Source organism: Lepidochelys olivacea (assembly GCF_965140295.1).
Source record: "Lepidochelys olivacea isolate rLepOli2 genome assembly, chromosome: 3".
Lineage (NCBI taxonomy): Eukaryota > Metazoa > Chordata > Testudines > Cheloniidae > Lepidochelys > Lepidochelys olivacea.
In genome coordinates this window covers 126,661,907-126,681,548 of record NC_140413.1, presented here as the reverse complement: position 1 = coordinate 126,681,548, position 19,642 = coordinate 126,661,907, and the positions used below count along the sequence as shown (strand labels likewise).

The window sequence follows — 19,642 nt, the reverse complement described above, 5'->3', positions numbered from 1 at the left end:
TCTCTCTGACTGTGGACAAATTACTTCAATTTCTCCGTCCTCAATTTCCCCACCTGCAAAGCATCTGCCTGTGTTTCCAAGTGACAGTACCAGTTCAATGCCTGGAGGGGGTCAGTAACTCAAATTCCAGCTACTAAATTCCTCTGCTTCCATGTGTCAGTCTGGGCACCACAAAGGCTCCTCAGTGCAGCTCCCTGATGTGCTGGAAGGAACTCTTTTATTCACTAGGAGCCTTGGCAGCTGCAAAGACTCTCCCGGCTCTGTGCTTAGGTGCACAGGGAGGCAAAGGAGCGAGGCCTTCTTGGTACACCACTGAGGCTCTGACAATTTAGTGCCCATGTTCCTTCTGTTGTCTCTCTTTGCACCTGTGACAGCAAGGCCTTCCTAAGGTGCTGACCTGCAGTGCAGTGGTGTCAACACCTCACTAATGCCCAGCATGCAGAGAAGTAGCACCTCAACGATGCATGGGCCCTCTTACATTACATCAGTGCTTGGAAGCCTGCCGGCTACATTCCATCAAGTAGTCATCGGACACAGTGAGCCATCAGCACGAACTGGGATTCTGAGGTATTGAGTGATTTATCCTTCTCGGGTGGCCAAGTGGTGGGAAGCTTGAAGAGCATCTGTATACTATGTATCCATTTACGCTGGTTGCACTGTAAGACCCAAGGCATCTAGATGTTCTTTCCAAATCCATTTTACATGAAACCTTGAAGCTCTGTTGCAGACTTGTCCCCACTGTTGCTGCTAGTCACATTTTACTGGGGCTTTTTGGTTCCAAGCCTCCTGCAGCCATCAGGTAGGGGGACTGTACCTATAGAGCTCTGAGAGGCTAGAGTTGCAAACTTTCATAAAAACTGGCAATGGGCTCCCTGAAGTGAGTAGCTGGCTAGAAATGCCACAAGGAACTTGGTTTATTGGAAGCTGACTTGCTAATCTGTTGATTATTGCAGATTCGATTTCCTGAAAAAGAGAGGAAAAAAATGCAGGAAACTAAAGACAAAGACAGAATCCTATCCTAAGGCATCATAGGATCTGAATGACTTGGGGAGTTCAAAATTATTTCAGACTATAGTCACCTCTTTATTCCACTTATGTTCCTCTTTATTTTTTTTTTTTTGGCCTGTTAATGAAGTCTAGATGAATTAACTAAGTTATGAAGAAAGCATCAAGAAATTATGTGACTTTAATTGATGATGATGTGTTTATTAACTTACTGTCAGCGAGTGGTGAAAAAAAAAAAAGGACAACAAAGTGGCATCAGTAGGTTGTTTCACCTACTTCACGGGGTCAGAATATACCATGATGCATGCTAGGAAGAGTCCTCAAAACTCAGCCGGATTCTGATCTCTCACTGGTTTTGCAATAGTGTAATTCCCAGAGAATCCCTCTTGATTCTTGGCACAATTTAGGACAGAATCAGACACAATAGCTTTGGCAGTTCCCAGTCTCTCTTAAGCCTTGTCTTTCCTGCTTAAAAAAAAATAGTCTGGGGTGTGTGTGTGAAAGGGGTGTTTTTTGTTTTGTTTTTAACCTTGGGGTAACTAGCATGCACAAGCTATCCTGAGGTGAAAACACACTGAAGACCAGGCACTTGAGTTTTACCATCAGGCAAATGAGGCAAAGTACACAGTGCTATACCCCCTCCAGGGGTTACCATTCATGAGATTACCTTATGGTAAAACTAAAGTTCCTGGTCTTCACAGTGTTTTTGCCTCAGGATAATTCACACACATTAGCTGTTCCAAGGTAAAAAAAAAAATACATTTTTTTTAAAAGCAGTGAAGATGAGGTCTTATTTTGAAGACTTGTGACCCAAGAGTAAAAATTGATTACATCTTATATTTTCGGTAATCTTATTTACCTCTATCACAGGGGCATTGTGTGAGGCTTAATTCATAAATGTTTTTCAAGGGATTGGATGGTTCTTTGGAGTTTCTTGGATGGAAGATGCTATAGAAATGCAAAATATCTTTATAATTAATGCAAACATTTTATATATATATTTACATCTACTTTACTGATTGTTTTTTTGGTTGTGATTGTAGGGGGAAAAGGTGTATTTTGTTTTGTTGTGCAAATGCTTTGTAATTAAGGCCATGGCTTAATTTTGAGAATAATCATTTACTTCCCCTTTTTAAAAAAAAGTTGTGCTTTTTGAAAATTCTGTTTTGTTTTTTGTTTTTAAAACAAAGTCCATGTGGAGAGAAGAGGAAACTAGCAAAAATATTCTTCATTAATAGATTTTCCTTAAATCAGCCATTGGATTTTACATTTCTCAGCAGAAGAGAGGATGGAAATAGGAGACAAGAGAAAGAAAGAGGGGATCACAGTATCTTCATTTTATTTTATGTCCTCAAAAGTATGCTCCTTTGGGCAGACAGTAATTGCAGTTTCTAATGACACAAACTTGAAGGGAAACAGAAGAAGACTACAAACAGGTTTATGGGCCTATCAGCAGGAATATGTGGCTACAAATTGCTGAGTAAATGAAACAGCCTGTTGTTTCCTAAGCCTAAGTTTGTGAGTGTTATGTCAAAGCATTTGAGGCGGAGCTAGAGCACCAGGCGGTGTTAGGAATACCTGCTGGGTCCTAATTGGTGCCCACTGTTGTTAATGGCTTCCTGTGGCTGAGTGTTTACTTGTCATTTGTTTTGTGCTTTGTTTCCCAGCTACTGGGAAAAAAATACTGACCAAAACTTTATCTTTCTTTTAAGTGTATCCCTGGACATCAAGTGCCCTACTGCAAATTGTCTCACGATGCTAAGTACCTCAAGTCTATTCCACAGTCCAGTAATTACCTGGTATGCTGCAAGAGTTCGATTTGCTCTCAGTATTGCTTCTGAATTGTTTTAGCAAATGTTATGAATATTGGTTTTTTAAGGATTTGGAGCAATTGTTTCTAATCTAAACCTCTGTTTAGATATATTAAATGAATGCATAATATTTTCTCTATTTTTTTTTCTAAGAATGCCATTTGCCTACAATTTCCACCATCACCCATAAATCTCTGTTTAATGCTTCTGAAAGGTGCCAGGCTGAAAACCTTGCACACTAAAAACCTCTGATTATCAACTGAGCAGGTACAGATTGCAGAAATTTGGGCTTTCCCACACTGCGCACAAATATACCTTCACTCTTGACCCAAGGAGACTTGATCAGCAGAAGACAAAATATTTCAAACCCCATTCCCATTCAGTCCTTGGCCTCCCCGTTGAGACCACCCATAAGAGTGCTGGATAGTGCCAGCTGTAACATGGACCCTTACACACTAGGAAAAGGATTGAAACTACTAACAAATAAGTTGGTTAGTCTCTAAGGTGCCACAAGTACTCCTTTTCTTGTTACTAATTTAAAAGAGGCCACAGAACAGCTGATGAAGAGTAACTGATTTTAGTCACAATTGACTTGGGGTAGAATTAGAACTAGTGAAAAGATCCCAGTCTCATTCTCCCGGTCATCTGCTCTTCCTACAATGATTTTTTTTTTTTTTGAATTACAAATGGACCCTAAACAGCAACTCACAGACCCTTGAGAAAATGCATCTTATCTATGCCTCTCTTTAGGAACCAACCCTTAATCTGCATATCTAGAAGTTCTTTCTCAAATGCAGATTTTTCACTTTAGTATATGTATATATATTTTTATATGGGGAAACAGTGTATAGCCACAGGGGATTGGATCAATTTCTTAGTGATAAAATTAAGTTTGGAAGCCATCTATGCAGTGGTGATATGTTAGATTTCTTAACGTTTTGTTTATTTCAGTCAAGGTGTCAATGTTCTGTGATATGGAGCAAATTGATTGGAAGGGGGTTAGATTTCCATGTAATGTTATGCATTTTGTCCTTGTGATCCTTGATTTATTTGTGGCCAGTGCTTTCCCATGTGACAGCCAGAATGGATGGCAAATTGGTTTAGTGTAGCTCTTTTGCTGACTGACTGACTGAGGAAAATAACATGAAGCTACATGTGAAAATGCAAAGAGTATTTTCTGTTGAGATTGAATGATTGAAAAAGGAATTGAAGTCCTATGATTTTATTTTTCGTCATTTTATTCATTTATTTTAGATATATGCAAATTTTAGTCTTATGCCCTCTGCTTGGGGGTGGGGGGTGGGGGGTGGGGGGAAGCAACTGAAGTCATCCGTCCACACCTCCCAGTGCTTAATACTGACATCTATTTTTAAACAGGTTTCAGAGTAACAGCCGTGTTAGTCTGTATTCGCAAAAAGAAAAGGAGTACTTGTGGCACCTTAGAGACTAACCAATTTATTTGAGCATGAGCTTTCGTGAGCTACAGCTCACTTCATCGGATGCATACCGTGGAAACTGCAGCAGACTTTATATACACAAATATATATTACCAGCAGGACAGTGGGGTGGGAGGAGGTATTGTTTCATATTCTCTGTGTGTATATAAAGTCTGCTGCAGTTTCCACGGTATGCATCCGATGAAGTGAGCTGTAGCTCACGAAAGCTCATGCTCAAATAAATTGGTTAGTCTCTAAGGTGCCACAAGTACTCCTTTTATTTTTAAACAGAAAGTGATTGTTTGAACTGGTTTGAGAAGAGCTGAATTAGGGTGTGAACAATGGCATAGCTGGTGGGCTCCTGAGGTGTTTTGTTTTATAAATCCCAGAGAGAGAAAATAAATTAAATTCCAGGATCTCCACTTAAGTCTATTTCAACTCCATTTCATACATTTGCCACTTGCATACTGATTATAATGACATAAAATACAAATGTGCCTACACTTTACAGTTGAAGGATCTTCATGGCATCATCACATGCTAACTGTGCCATTTGGAGAGAATCTTTATTGGACACTGAATCTTTAAATTGGTGTGATTTCCAGGAAGTTTCTCCAGTATTAAAGGAACAGGATTTAGATTTAAAGTTCCAGGGTTTAACCCCTTGTTCTACAGTGATGGGGTATGGGTGGGGATAGAAGATACAAAGAACCACTTCCCCTGTACAAGCAGCTAGGCAGGATACCTGTACAGTGTACGCTTCTCTGATGGAATGTACTCTTACCTAATGCAACAGCCCATTCAGCACAACTCCAAGGGGACATAATCTGAAAAAATAAAATGGACTGTGTCTAGACCTCATCACCATTAGCTAGCACAGAGGTTTTCAACCATTTTTCAGTTGTGAACCTCTAAAAACTTTCAAATGGAGGTCGGACCCCTTTAGAAATCTTACACATAGTCTGCGGACCCCACAGGTTGAAAACCACTGAGCTAGCACATACGCTATGATGCAGGGGGAGGAAGCGGGCTTTGGCCTTTCTTAGTGGAGCAGTAAGATCTGTCCCACTGTAGTTTTATATCCCAGTGGATCACTGAGGAATTCTGTCCACACTAGCAGCTTCTCCAATGTAAAGGGCACATCAGAAGGCTTCTCTGCTCATATGCACTGCATCAACCAGTACAGGAGTTGGCCCATTATTTGATAATTTTATATTTGGCTTTGTTGCACATAAGAATTCAGAATAGTAAATTCTGTATTCACTTTTTTCCTCTTTTTTAAAGATTATAGGATTGCAGAATGAGTTAACTAGACATGGAATCTTAAAGAACCAGCAAGATTATGAAGACTTTTGGACACTGATCCTAGAGGGCACTCACGGTTCACGGCTCAAAGAAAAACTTCAGGCTATAAAATCAAAAAGTTGGGTTTCTTACACACTTTGTCTCTTCTGAATACTTTTAAGAGCTTACTTTTTTATTTTTTTAATCTGATTTTAACAAGACATCAAAACAAGAGACCCGATTCACAATTGGTGTAAGCCAGTAGAGCTCCATTGAAGTCAATGGAACAATGCTGATATATTCCAGCGAAGAATCTGGCTAAGTTGTAAAATTTCACCCCTTCAAATCAATACTATATATCACTTTTCTCATGTTTGTAACATAACAAAAATCTTGGATTTAGAAAGAAGAAAAGGAAAAAGAAATTTAAATTTAAAATAAAATAAAAAAAATTCATAAAGAAACATGTTTTTAGTAATTGTAAGGAACAAGAAACACTAACGCTAGTGTGTGCAGATGGAAGTCTTAATGTTATTTTGTAAATGTAATCCCTAAACAGCCTAAAACATATTTTGAAAAAGATGGTTTTAGGATTAACACTAATTTTAATATTGTATTGCATTCATAATCATTTGTGTTTGAGGGAGGAAAATGAGGAAATAATTAGTCAACATAAGATTATTGTGATCATTAATATAATTCGTACAATTATAGCCTTTCTTTAAAAAAAATTGAAACCTGCTGCTAGCTGTGACTTTTCCCACACCTGAAGAAGAGCGCAGTGTAGCTCAAAAGCTCATCTCTTTCACTAACAGAAGTTGGTCCAATAAAAGACATTCACCAACCTTGTCTCTCTAATATCCTGGGACCAACACGGCTATAACAACACTGCAAACAAGTTGTGCTCATAGGTAGTCTATATAACCATGTGTTTCTCTCATTGTTACCCTTGCCCGTCCTCCTCCACTCCCTCCATTTGTTTTGCATCCATTTGTCACATCATGTCTTAATTCAGGCCTCGATCCTGCAAACATGCACATGGATAAATTTACTCATGTCAGTAATACCACTGAACTAAATGAGTCTGCTCCCATGAATAAAGTTACACACATACCTAAGTGTTTGTAGGATTTGGAGTCAGAGAGAGAGACAGATCATCAGCTGATGTAAATCAGTGTAGATGCACTGATTTCAAGGGAGCTTCATCAGTCTATACCAGCAGAGGATCTGGAATGAATCTTACTTTGTGGCACAATAGGGATCTGATTTATTGGGACCTCTGAGTGCTACTATAATAAAAATAACAAATAGTAAATGTAATAAATAACTATCTCTGTCTAGTCTAAAAGTGTGATACCAAAGAGTATGAAAACTCTATACTTGAATCACTTTTATCCCTGTCACAACCATTTTCTTACTGAACCTTTGAGAATCTGACTCATGAGCACAATCATATGTCTGATCCAAAGCCCCACTGAAGTTAGTGGAAAGACTCCTATAGACTGCTGTGGGCATTGAATCAAGCACAATATAAATAGGTTTTCCCTTTATTTAATCCCATTTTTACAGAAAACAAAACTACAGCAGTGAACCCCCAACAGGGTAATTTATGCTTGAGAACCAACTGTTTCTTCCACCTTAATTTTTTAGCATCTAAACACAATTGAGGGAATGCACTAATGTTACTCAGTTTAGATTTTTAAGTTTTGTATGTTCAGGTACATTTTTGTATTCTGCTTATGTATATAAAATCTATAGCAATTGAGCCCACACAAATATGAACATAACCTAGGCAAATGACTATCAATCTTTATGATTGTGCATGCAAACTTGGGGTGCAGATGTGCAACGGACATTGAAAATGAGACCAATAAATAAAAATACTCTCTTGAATATGTCTTAAATTTCATTTATAAAGTTTTATTTAAATATTCTTCTGCAGTTGCCATGAACCAGGATGCAACAGATTTGTGTTGTTTGTGAGAACAAGAAAGCATCTTTATTATATAACATTTTACATATACCGATATGTTTTATGTTTGTGTGCGTACATCTACAATACTCAGACATACGTTTGGTTTTTATTTTACATATTAAAACCTCTTTAAACTGAAAGAAAGAGAAATTGATTAGAATTAAAATTGAATCTGAGGTTTAATTCTATTGCCCAAGGAGAGTGAAAAGAAAAAGTGAATATTGAAAAGTTATTTACTTGACCATGAGACCCCGACTGTATTTTTTTACCATGGGCAATTGTCCGTTCATACATTTTTTTCTTTTGCTATTCATGGTTATAATACCATTTTTACACACACATGAACAGACATGGTTGTGTTTGTGTTTTATAATCTTATATATTTTCTAACAAAAGTTTTAATCTGTCACTAATATGTGGCTATTTCAATTGGAGCAGGGTTTCCCTGGGTCACTTGCCTCACTGTTGCAGTTTGTTTGAGTGTTAGAGACTAAGACTATAGCACATTTTTCTTTAAAATAAATGGAATATTTTTCAATTTGAAGAGAATAAATGCCACATCCCAATGTGTTAGAATGACATTAGCTAGAGGCGAGTAGAAATATTCATAAATGAAGACCAAGCATAGGTGAAATGTACTTGAGGTCAGGTTTAATTACAAACTCAAAATGCAAGGCAAGCTTGCCATAGAGAATCAGAGAATATCAGGGTTGGAAGGGACCTCAGGAGGTCATCTAGTCCAACCCCCTGCTCGAAGGAGGACCAATCCCCAATTTTTGCCCCAGATCCCTAAATGGATCTGAATCCCCTCAAGGATTGAACTCACAACTCTGGGTTTAGCAGGACAATGCTCAAACCACTGAGCTATCACCCCTGTGTGTTGGCTGAAGTTCATTAATCTTTTTGTGAACTTGGACTCTGATTTTGGTACGTGACCATTGTATCAAGAGCTAGGGATTCATTTATGGTTCTGGAAAATGTGTAAAATGTCATGGGTTTGCATGGTATTAATCCATAGACAGGGAAGATGCATTAGTTTTCGCTTACCTTTGTGAGACCATGTTCTACGTGGCTGCTCCCCTGTGAAACCCTCACTTGTAAATGGACAACCCAGTAGAACTGATCTTGCAGCATTGTTAGGACCCTCTAGTGGGAGGGATGGGTAATACTATGCAGCCACAGACCAGGAGATCAGATAATACAGCCACTGAACTAACCATGCTGCCATTTTTAAGGTGTCCCCAGGAGAACATGCAGCAGGCCATGTGCTGCATGAAATTGGAGGCAGGATTCCCCGTGGAATTTTGGGTGGTGCATGCTTCCAAGGTCAAACCCCGGGCCTTGCCTTTTCCACGTGGCTGCTGGTTTCTCTTTTCTCCCACTCATCTTTCACTGAGTTCACCCAGCTTGGTTTTCAATGTGTCAAAATAGCATTTTTGCTATTTTATGAGGGTTTTGTTCCCTTTGGTGAGTATTTCCACAGAAGGGGGTGATTTGGCCCTTTACTCTGGTAAGATTGGGGAAATTATGTTTGCCATAAACATGCTTTAAGGCTAGAATTGGAGTTGCAAGCTCTTGAAGTCACAGTGGAAAGAGTGAATCCTAAAGACTCGAGCAAATAGGAGGATTATATTGAGTCGATACAATAAAAAATCACATTCTAGTTGAGAGTGGCAACATTATTTATAACACAGAGAGAAATTCTTATTACTGTTATCCCTGTTGACCAGAGTGGCTAGTTAAAAATTCTAGGACTAGCAGGCTGTTCCAGTTAAGGGGAGAAATTGGTGATATTTGTGTATTTCTTTGATGCAGTTTTGTTTATCTACAAAGAATGTACAAAGTTCAGTGTCTCTCTGAACGACTTAAATAGCAGGAAATAGTTTCCTTTACTCATAGCACCAAGAACCCACTCATTTCAGCCTGCACACCTAACCCCAAAACCTTTCCCTATGTTTTTTTCCAAAGTCAGACAGCATGCTTTCAGCTGCTCGCTCCCTCCCTCTGTCATTCCCAGTTTTTGTTTTTGTCTGTTCTGGCTTTCCACACAGATAGATATAGATATATATATATAATATCTCTATACCCCTAACCAAAACAATACTCAGCAAAAGCTCTCTGGTGCTCTTTTTGTCTTAGGTGAGGGCTTTTCCTTAGTCATGTTAATTGAAGCATGAGTTTACACCTAGCTATTTCAATGGGGTTTTAACTCAACCCAGAGCATTATTACTGAGGTTTTGATGTTACTTTACAGTGGTTGCAGCTAAGTCTTTTCCTTCGCATCCTGTTGTGAGAACCAGTGTAGCACAGTCAGCCAATGTCCTTCTGAGCAACCGATGTGGGCAGCTGAAAATGGTACGTAACACTTTCATATTTAAGAAACTTGTGCTTTCAAATAATGCTACTTTAATGACATAGTTCTTGCTCTGTCTAGGACTGATGCTCCCCTGTGTCCAAACTCCATTTGGTGTAAGAGAGTGGTGGGGGGAGCTGCTGGGAGGCAGCCATAACTGATTCCCAGATTCCGTGGCCCAGTCTGCGCCAGCAATGGTCCAGGTGGGAGCTGCTCTAGGGGGCTGTTCTACTTAGGCCACATGGCCTATGTTTCATTAGGAGCTTTCTCCTCTGCCCCTTCTTAACTCTTTCTGCAGTATGCATCCTGCGCCTGGGTTGGGGGGGAATGAGGCTGGCTGAAACATTGGGTTCACTGGCTTTACATCCGTTGAGGGTCCCCCTCCCACCAAGATACCAAGTAGCACAAAGGGGCCAGACTGTATTTGAGAATCTGACCCACTCTCTGGCAGTGGGCACAAATATAAGAAACTGGAAGGACATAGTGTCCATCCCAGAGCACCTCCCAAAAGCAAAGAATAGGAATGAATATATCTCACTCTTCCTTCCCTGTCAGCAGGAAACTGGCTTGGGATTGTTGTTTCATTTCATGGCCGTGTGAGAGTGAAGTTACTACTGTCTCACTGACCATGCCTGTAAAATGGGAATGATAATGTATCTTATAGGGTGTTGTAAGATTTAATTAACCATACTTAATTAAAGTTCCTAAAGTTGCTTTTAAACAACAACAACAAAAAGCACTGTGTAAGAATGAGGTGCCCCTACAGCTGGGAGGATCACCTCCCTGACTCTATCCTTTGTCTTCTGCCTTTCACGCACAGCTTCTGTGGAGAATGGAGCAGATGGGGAAGTCTGAGGGTCTACACATGGAGGAGGAGGGCAGGTGGTTGGAAGAAGCATTTTCTGAGGGGAGAAGCTGATTTAAAAAAAAGAGACTGTCAACAGAATTTTCCCTAGTGTGTCAGTACAACATTTTCTCTTCCCACCCGCTGTTGCGCAGTGTGTCCTGTATGCCAGTTGGCTGCAGCCCCAGAGGACACCGCATTTTGCTTATGATGTACGTGTCTAATTGTTTAATATCATCATTATGACTAATATCTTCAGCACAAATGCAAGCTTTCCAATGGTCTTGTGTTGCAATGACTGTGTTCAAGGGTGAGTGATGGACGCCCAACCTCACTGAGAAAGCTCACTTGTGCTCCTGGATCCCTTTATATATTTTTTCGCAAATTGATCCAACACTTCCCAGAATGCTCCATGGGTTGAAAATCCTTTTCTGGTGATGTGGCAATGAAAACTGCTTGGAAGGAAGGGGTGGGAGGGGATGATGGAAGGCAAAGATGTCTCCTAGTTTACCTCAGGCCCTTTCTTCCCCCTCCCACTTGCTTCCCCCTTTGTGTACAGTTCACCAGCTGTGCTCTGTGAGATGAGCTGGGGTGGGCTGGATCCTTCACACCTCTGTGCAATGAACACATCACTCTTCCAATCTGCTAGACATAGCAGTATTTCTTGGGCCAGTCTGTCAGGTTGCTGAACGTAACTGAAGGCTTAATTTGCAGTTTGCATTCTTTTCCAGGGTACTACATGCTCTGGAGAGAAGTCAAAAACAGTCTTATGATTATGAATTCACTGGTTACAACTGTCTGTTTTTTAATGTAATGAAGTCAGTTATATCCAAAAGACATTTCATATATTGGACATCTTAAGCTTGTTTACACTGTGATGAAAAAAATTACGCTCTATTATTACACAATCTAAATATGTTCTCAGTCTCCATCTTTTCATGCCAAATTAAATGTTGCCGTCTAGGAGCAGGTCTTCAGACAATTTAGATGTTCGGATGTGTGCACATGCCATTACTTAGATTGCACACAACTGTGCACAATTGATCCTTTGTTAAGTGAGCTGTAGCTCACGAAAGCTTATGCTCAAATAAATCGGTTAGTCTCTAAGGTGCCACAAGTACTCCTTTTCTTTTTGTTAATGGAGTTACCTCATTTGTGCATCTGACTGTAATTGCATGTATGAACTAGGGGCACAGTTGCATATGAATCTTTCTGCCTAAAGTATCTGATAATTTTACCAAACTATAACCAAACCTAACAACTTCCAGGACAAGAATAGTTACATGTTTTTGGTTGGGGAATTATAGAATACCAAAGTCAAGGTTGTTCCTCCTTATTTTTATATTTAGTTTGAAAGTTCTAGTTATAAGAACACAATGTGTTTTACATGGTGCTTTTAATCTGCACACCACTTTACAGCCATGAATGAATCCTGACAATATTCTGGGGAAAGAGGTGTATTCGTAGTTTTACAGATAAAGTTAAATAACAGAGTCAAAGGGAATTACTGTCAGAGCTGAGATTAGAACTTGGGGGTTCCTGGCACTCACTCCTGTACTCGAACTTCTGGACCACAAACAGCTGCTGTGCAAGCTTTTCTGCAGCATTCCTCTGAGGCCCCTCAGTCCTGACCTGCCACATTGCTGCTATTCCAGTCTGGAACCTCTCATGAGTAGGGCTCACCAATTATGCCAAACTGAATAGAGTTGTTTTACTGTAAGTCTAGATGTCTATCGGGGCTAGCCCAGTGGTTTACATTGACTGTCTGCAGGCATGGCCTCCCTCAGCTCCCAGTGGCTGGGAACAGAGAACCAAGGCCAATGGGAGCTGTGGGCGGCCGTGCCTACCGACAGTCAATGTAAACAAACTGTCTCACGGCCTGCCAGTGGATTACCCTGACGGGCCGCATGTTGCCTACCACTGGGCTAGACTGTAGTCATCAGATGCATTTTCCTTTATACATTAGGCCCCAGTCCTGCAATGAGCTCCTGATATGATACAAAATTTGAACCCTCTAGAATCAAACCAGTTGTAATGAATCCCTGTGCTGAAGACAGAGTTACTAAATACATACACATCTGGGGAGCTCAGGCTAGAGCCTCGTCCTTCTACTTCAAAAACTAGGAGTGTCGAAATCCTGTCCTTGGGCCAGCTACTAAAAGGCAGCAACACACACACACCCCAGTCAGTACTGAGAGAGTATTTTTTTTGTCCCACACAGATTCCTTGGTCCAGCACCAATGACAGTGAATTTGATATGGGTATTACCAGACTAGTGAATGACAGGGTGGCCAGTTGCTAGCAAGAAATCCGGCACCCCTGGAGTAGCATGTTATCCTATAAACAAAAGACAAAAAAACAAGGAATCCCTCTGAAGAGTTTACTTAAGCACTTGTGGCTATGATCTCTGGTCTGCTAAGGCCACTTTGCAACAAAAATGTCAAGGTTTTTCTTTTTTCCTCTTCATCCCCCACCCCCCCACACACACACCCCTTTTTTCCACTCTTTCCTCTCCCCACCCGTTTTTCTGCTTCTAGTGGCAAGAAGGAAAAGGGGGGAAATGAATGTTCTCACAAAAACTTTGGTATAGTTAAAAAAACACTTGTTCATCAAATGAAAATGAAAATAGATGAAAATTTTCAATTAACTCTAGTTAACATGTTGGGTTTTTAAAATTCATTTTACCTTAAAAATCTTTTTGCTGTGAAAACTGTGGCTGAAGGATTTGATTATAGCTTTTATTCTCTCTATTCAGAGTTGTTATATTGTCAAAGTGTGGTCAGATTTTGATACCTGTAGTTATCAGAATATCTTATTTTCCTTATCTTTGCATTTCTAATGAACTCATCATCATGGTATCTAGATGCGAGTTACAAAATTTACAGTTGCAGTAGTTGTGTCCATAAAGTGTCCACCGTTGTTAGTTAATATTTTGCATCTTCCCCAATGAAAGATGTTGCCTAGTCATTCTTCCACCATTGTTTCTGAGAAGACAAAATGATGGTTCTTACATTGTGCTCTAAAATTGGCCAGGTTTGAGCTAGTCATCCTCTCTAACGGTAAAGAGTTGCACTGCCCCTTGCTTGCAAAAGTTCACCATAGGATCTTTCAGCTTTTGTCATCATAAAGTAGAGCTGTGTCCGGGATGGAGATCATGAGCTGAGTCTTAGGTAAGGGTCTAAGGCAACTGTAGGGGCAGGACCTTGAAGTGGATCTGAAATGTAATGGGGAAGTTATTGGAGCACGGTGTGATGTGCTTTTTTAAAAATTATTATTAAAAGGTGGGCTCCTATGTGTTGCCCCAGTGGAGGTTTCCCACGTGAACCTCAATAGTTAGCCAAGGATAGGATGTGCTGCATCGAACCTGGAAGTGACAAAAGCCCGGATCAATGGCTGGGTCTCTGTCTGAGAGGAATGAGCACACACTTCTGAGTAGCAGAATTTGAAAGAAGGCATTTCTCTTCATTGTTGCTATATGAGTATCCAGGAGCAATGTTGAGTCCAAGAGAACCTCAGGACTTCCACGTTACCTTGGTGACTGGAAAGTGGAGGATGAGGACATTGTCCCACCCAGCTCCTCAGAGGTCTCCTCTCTCTCGTTGTGTATTATCTCTTATCTGGATTGAGTCAGTCAGCTGTTTTTAATTCATATATGTTTCTCTGACATGGTCACATCTAGGTGAAAGTATTGATTGTGTCTGCTAAAAAAGAGAGGTTTAGCTTGGTATGTTTAGTATACTAGTAGCATTGCAGACAAAGGCTTTTCACAACCTTGCCTAGAGTTGTTCTTTATATATGGTTAATAATACATAAAGAAATGGAATAATGACATTTTGATTCAGGTTAGAGGGGAAAGTTTCCTGTACAGTTATTCTTGCATATATGTGTTAATCTATAAAATCATTAAACCCTCAAGAGCCTCAGCCTGCCATCAGTTTCCAGTCAGGAGCTTCCCTGGGAGTCCTACATACATGTGGAACAGTGTATCATGCCCTTATATTGCAGTATGTACTCAGGTTTTTCTTAAACAGGGTCACCTGACCAAAGCCAGTTTATGCCATTGCCAAGAATCTAATTTATAGGCAATATTCATTTTTCCCTCTTGCTCTGCTCCACAACTGAATGTTGTCCACTATAATCTGCACTTGCCAATTTTCTCACCAGCACTTTATTCATAGAAGGTGAAATTCACCCCTGTGCAGAGCACTAGGACAAGATCTATGCACCAGTAAAGATTTTAAAAGAGGGCTTAGGTGTAATATAAGCAGTGTATAGACCTCGTGTTGTCTATCTATGCAGAAATGAATATATAACCCTTCGAGCACAGTATATAAATGAATGTGTTAAGTCGCACAAATACACCTGTGCATTGCACTTCATTAACAAAATAACTTTTAAACATCTACTCGCATAAAAAAACTTGCTTTGCTCTGTGCTATGCACTAACTATTGTCTCTCTGGATTCTGAACACAAAAGGCCAAACTCTGCACTTACCTACACAATTGTAAATGTTGAGTAACTCCATGGAAACCAGTGGAGCTACTATCAATTTCAACCAGTGTGAGAGCAGCATGTTGGACCACCTAACTCTTCTAGAAAACTTCTTCAGTAGACACTTTCAGGTGACTTTTGTAATCGTTTCCAAACGAAGGGAGGATTAGTGGAGATGTCACCAAACCGTGAGGAGGCCGTGTTGGCCTTTTATCCTGCCCCAGTCTAAAGGTAGGCCACATGGGTCCCTGTTTGCCTGGCCTAAGACAAATATATCTTGGCTCATTCCTTGTTACTACGAGCCTGACTGAAGCAGAAGAGATTGTTCACAGAGATGTGAGAGAAAAATAAAACCGAAATGAAGAAGTGACCTTTTAAACATGAAAAGGGGAAAGTGCCACTTGAAAATGAATTCAAAACCAATTCCATGCAATTAAACTGACAGAGCTTCAACAGAGACAAAGTTAAGTGCAATCAACATTTTTTTTTTAGAAGAATTACCATTTTATGGAAAAATAATTAAGGAAAAATCAAAACTAAGATTTTCAAGTGATTGGTGATACAAGGTTGCTCATTTTGCGGGGGATGCCAAAGAGGCCTGGGTTTCGGAGGAGAGAAGAAAAGCAAAGGGGGTGGGGGGGTGGGGAAATAACACATAGGCAGAATTCTTTCTTTACACAGAAACTTATTCTTCAGTATTTTGTCCCGTGTCATCATTTCCACCTGTGCAAAGCAGTTTTAAGCTGATAGACATTCAGAATGGTAACATTACACACTCATTTTGCACTAGTGTAAATAACTGTGCAGGGTACAAGGCAGTGGAGAATGAGGCCCAGAATGTTTTCAGATTTTCCATGAGGGGAAGTGGCTCCCAGGCTAAGGCCTGGTCCTCACACAAGCTGGCATCAGTTTAGCTAAGGGTATGGGTTTTTTTTTGTTTTTTTTTTTTCAACTCAGTTAGTTAAATGTCTGCAACTTTGTGTAGATAGGGCCTAATTCATTTTCTCTCAGAGCTAGTCTACTCTAGAAGCACTACATTGGCGCATCTTCACTGATGCAGCTGCGTCGCTGTTGTGCATCTGGTGAAGAGGCTCAATGCCAATGGGAGAGAGCTCTCCCATCGGCATAATTGCTCCACCTCCATGAGAGACAGAACCTCTGTTGGCAGGAGAGTGTCTTCTGCTGACATAGTGCTGGTGTAGACAGTGCTTAGGTCAGTGTAATTTGCATCGCTCGGGGGGGGGGGGTGGCTTCTTCACACCCCTGAGCGACATAAGTTATATCGACATAAGCAGTAATGTAGACCTGCCCTTAATCTTGTATTCCACCCTCACCCACCCCACGATATACACCATATGCCTATTAATTAAGATTTGCTTATATTTTTGAGTGGATATGTTTAAAAATGGAAATATTTCTTAAGTTCTGCTTTGTTTAGTGCACTAATATATATACACACACACACACACACGCACTCGGGGGAGGGGGGAGAAGACTGCTTTTTTTATATCCTAGTTTGGTTCAGATACATTGTGTGGAAGCCTTTTCAGTTGTTCCATTTGTAGATTAAGTAAAGAGCTTTAGCTAGATAAATTTAATAATTCTTTAAAGTAATTCTTCCCTTTGTCTGGTTCTCATTCACACCACTCTGGCAGAGGGGCCTTTGTACTGCCAGAGTGCTAGAAACAGACCTTGGAATAAATGAGAGCCCAGCCCCAAATATATACTATTACTGCCCCATATAGTTGATGTTCAGAAATTACTTTTGCCACACACTGTTAACAAACCAGAACAGAAATCAAAGTGTCTAAAGACTTTGCAATTAAACTGTTCGTTTGATAAATGCTCTCAGAATAATGTCCATTAAATAAAAAAGGCAAAACATGGATAAGCAGATAATTCTATTTTAGCGATGATGCCACCCACTAACAGCAGATGCTGAAAGTAAATTCTAAGCTACTGATTAACCAAAAAATATAGGTGGCGGTGATGGTGGTGGTGGTGATTTAGGTGTCAGCAATGATCTCCGTGCTATATATGCAGGGCCGTGTATATTTTGCAATTCCACACCGGTGGAATTTACAGTGGTATCTATCTCTTGCATAGAAGTGTGCTCCAGAAGTTACACTTCCCCTTAACAAAATTGTTTGCTGCTCTACTGGTTTTGAAGAAAACGCTGAAGTCCTAACATAGAAACTGATGAAGTGTTTTTTCTGAATCTGCAGACATCCTGAAATAATAGCTCTCATAGGTGTGAACCATCTCATTCGTTTCCTAAGACTGTTAACTCTGAAACATAAAGATGACAGTTTAAATGTCAAAATTGTTAATTTTTTCACTAGGGACCACTGAGTAGAAGCATCTGGCTAATGTGTTTGTCACACAACGCTAATCGGTCTTGCACACTCCCCCACTCATAGTAGGTTATTTGGTGAATTCTGTTCTGCTGAATAGCAAATAGCCCCTCCTGATCATACAAAACTTCCAGTATGACCCAGATAACTTCCATGATACAATTGTGTTGTCAAGACAAAAAATTGTGCCTCATTAAAAACTGAAAATGTAGGGGAAACATAAATTTAATTTAATGTAAAGATAAATAGTTAGTACAGAAGCCCCTGTGTTTATATTACTCATTTTCATATTTGTTTCACTGAAACCCATGTAAATGAAGCTACTGGGATAATTCCAGTCTGCTGTGGTAGGGTGTCAGAGAATCTAAGAACCTTATCACATAATTTAGGTTCAGATCATCACAGATCCATTTTGAACAGACCAGAGCAATATGGGTATCGGAGAGGTCGGGGAGGAGGTGACTACAGCTGTCAAGCAGATGGTCAATAATGCATAGATAAGTATTTTAGCTACCTGGACAGATGGGAAGGCTGGGATTTTTGTTAAATTGTGGAGGAAGATTCAGCAAGACTGGAACAACCCAGATGTTTGAACAGAAGAATATGGAGAAGTCAAAGAATATGGAGAAGTCAAAGATGACTCTAAGGATGCAAGTTTGAGCACAGGGAAGGATGTTGATGTTACCAGCAATGGAGAAAGTAGCAAAGAAAGGAAAAATAATATATGGAGTTCAATTTTGGCCATGTTAAATTTAAACTGATGGCAAGCTATCCAAGGTAACATGTTGGAGACTTAGTCAGATGTACAGGATGAAACTAAGAAAGATAGGTCAAGTATGGAGATGTAGATTTGTGAGTCATTGACCAAAAGATAGTAATTGAATCAGTGTGAGCAGAAGAGGTCCTCCAAGTATAAAATAGAGTTCTGGATCCCCCATTGACAGGAGAGAGGGAAGGAGGAGGAGAAACCACCAGAGGAAACACTGAAAGAGTCAGAGAAATAGGAGGAGAGCCAAAGAAGGACAGGACTATGAAAGTCATGGTAGGATGGATGTCATGGAGGAGAAAGTGACAGCTGTGTTTCAGAGTGCAGAATGGTCAAGAAGGAGGACAAAGCAAAAGAGATCCTGATGAGTTGTGGGCAGGAAAAGAAGCGAGATGCTGGTGAGAGCTGGTTCAGTGAGGTGAGAGGAAGGAAGCCAAGTTGGAGGGGAGCAAGGTGTGAGTTAGAGGACAGGAAGTTAAGGCAGTGATTGTAAACAACTCATTCAAGGATATTAAGGATGGAGGGAATTAGAAGGATGGAGAGACAGTTGGAGAGACAACCAATTTCAATTTTTTGAGGTTGGCAGATACTAGTGTGCTTGTGTGCTACACGAGTACATATGAGCGTGGGTGTTCTGTAATCACTGTAATTGAAAAAAATAAAGCTCTCTCCTTCTAATGTGTTAGGCTGCATTAAGTTCCTTTCCCCAAATTGTATTGTCTTACGTGTGTGTGTGTGTGTGTATAAATATAATGCCTTTCATCCTGAAGTGACATACTCTGAGACTCACCTGAGAGCACCACTGAAATGCCCCTCGCTACAGAGATGGTTGCAGCAGCCAATTGATGTACAGCACTGCAGGGATGGGGCACTTTGGAACAGGAGAAAAGGACACACGCTCTTTTCCAGAAATGATTTTTATGGAACTCTGTGAGAGAGCCCCCTAATTATCATGCGTTTGTTTTATAGACAGTTCCGAAAAGGAGTGGGTCAGAGCACAAGGCTAAGCTAGCAAGTTGGAACTAGTACAGACAGTGGTTCATTCAGTGTCCCCGTGTCCATAATCTCCCCAAATACACAGGCCATTAGACCTAATTCATCCCTGGTTTAACTCCATTGACTTAATTGGCATTACACTAGGAGTTAATGTGATCAGATATGCTCAGTAACATTGCAAATATAGCTAGGTGTACAAGAGCACACTAATAAAAAGTCTGATCAACAAAAATACATCTGCCAGACCTCATATATCACTCCCAGGAAGTGAAGGGGTTGATGCTATGTTACATATTACACATGCATTTGGACGTATCCAGAAATAG

The 19,642-nt window shown here is 40.2% G+C and overlaps 1 protein-coding gene across 6 annotated transcripts in view; it reads left to right on the top strand.

Moving 5' to 3' along the window:
- LOC311519028 (uncharacterized protein) overlaps positions 1-19,642 on the top strand; it is a 101,262-nt gene that overhangs the window by 44,551 nt on the left and 37,069 nt on the right. For 5 of the 6 annotated variants that reach the window (XM_084625179.1, XM_084625182.1, XM_084625178.1 and 2 more), the window contains 3 exons: positions 2,718-2,804; positions 5,537-5,675; positions 9,766-9,866. In XM_084625179.1, the coding sequence (XP_084481305.1) occupies positions 2,718-2,804; positions 5,537-5,675; positions 9,766-9,866 (327 nt within the window). The remainder of the gene's footprint in view (positions 1-2,717; positions 2,805-5,536; positions 5,676-9,765; positions 9,867-19,642) is intronic. The other variant, XM_084625183.1, reaches the window with a different exon arrangement.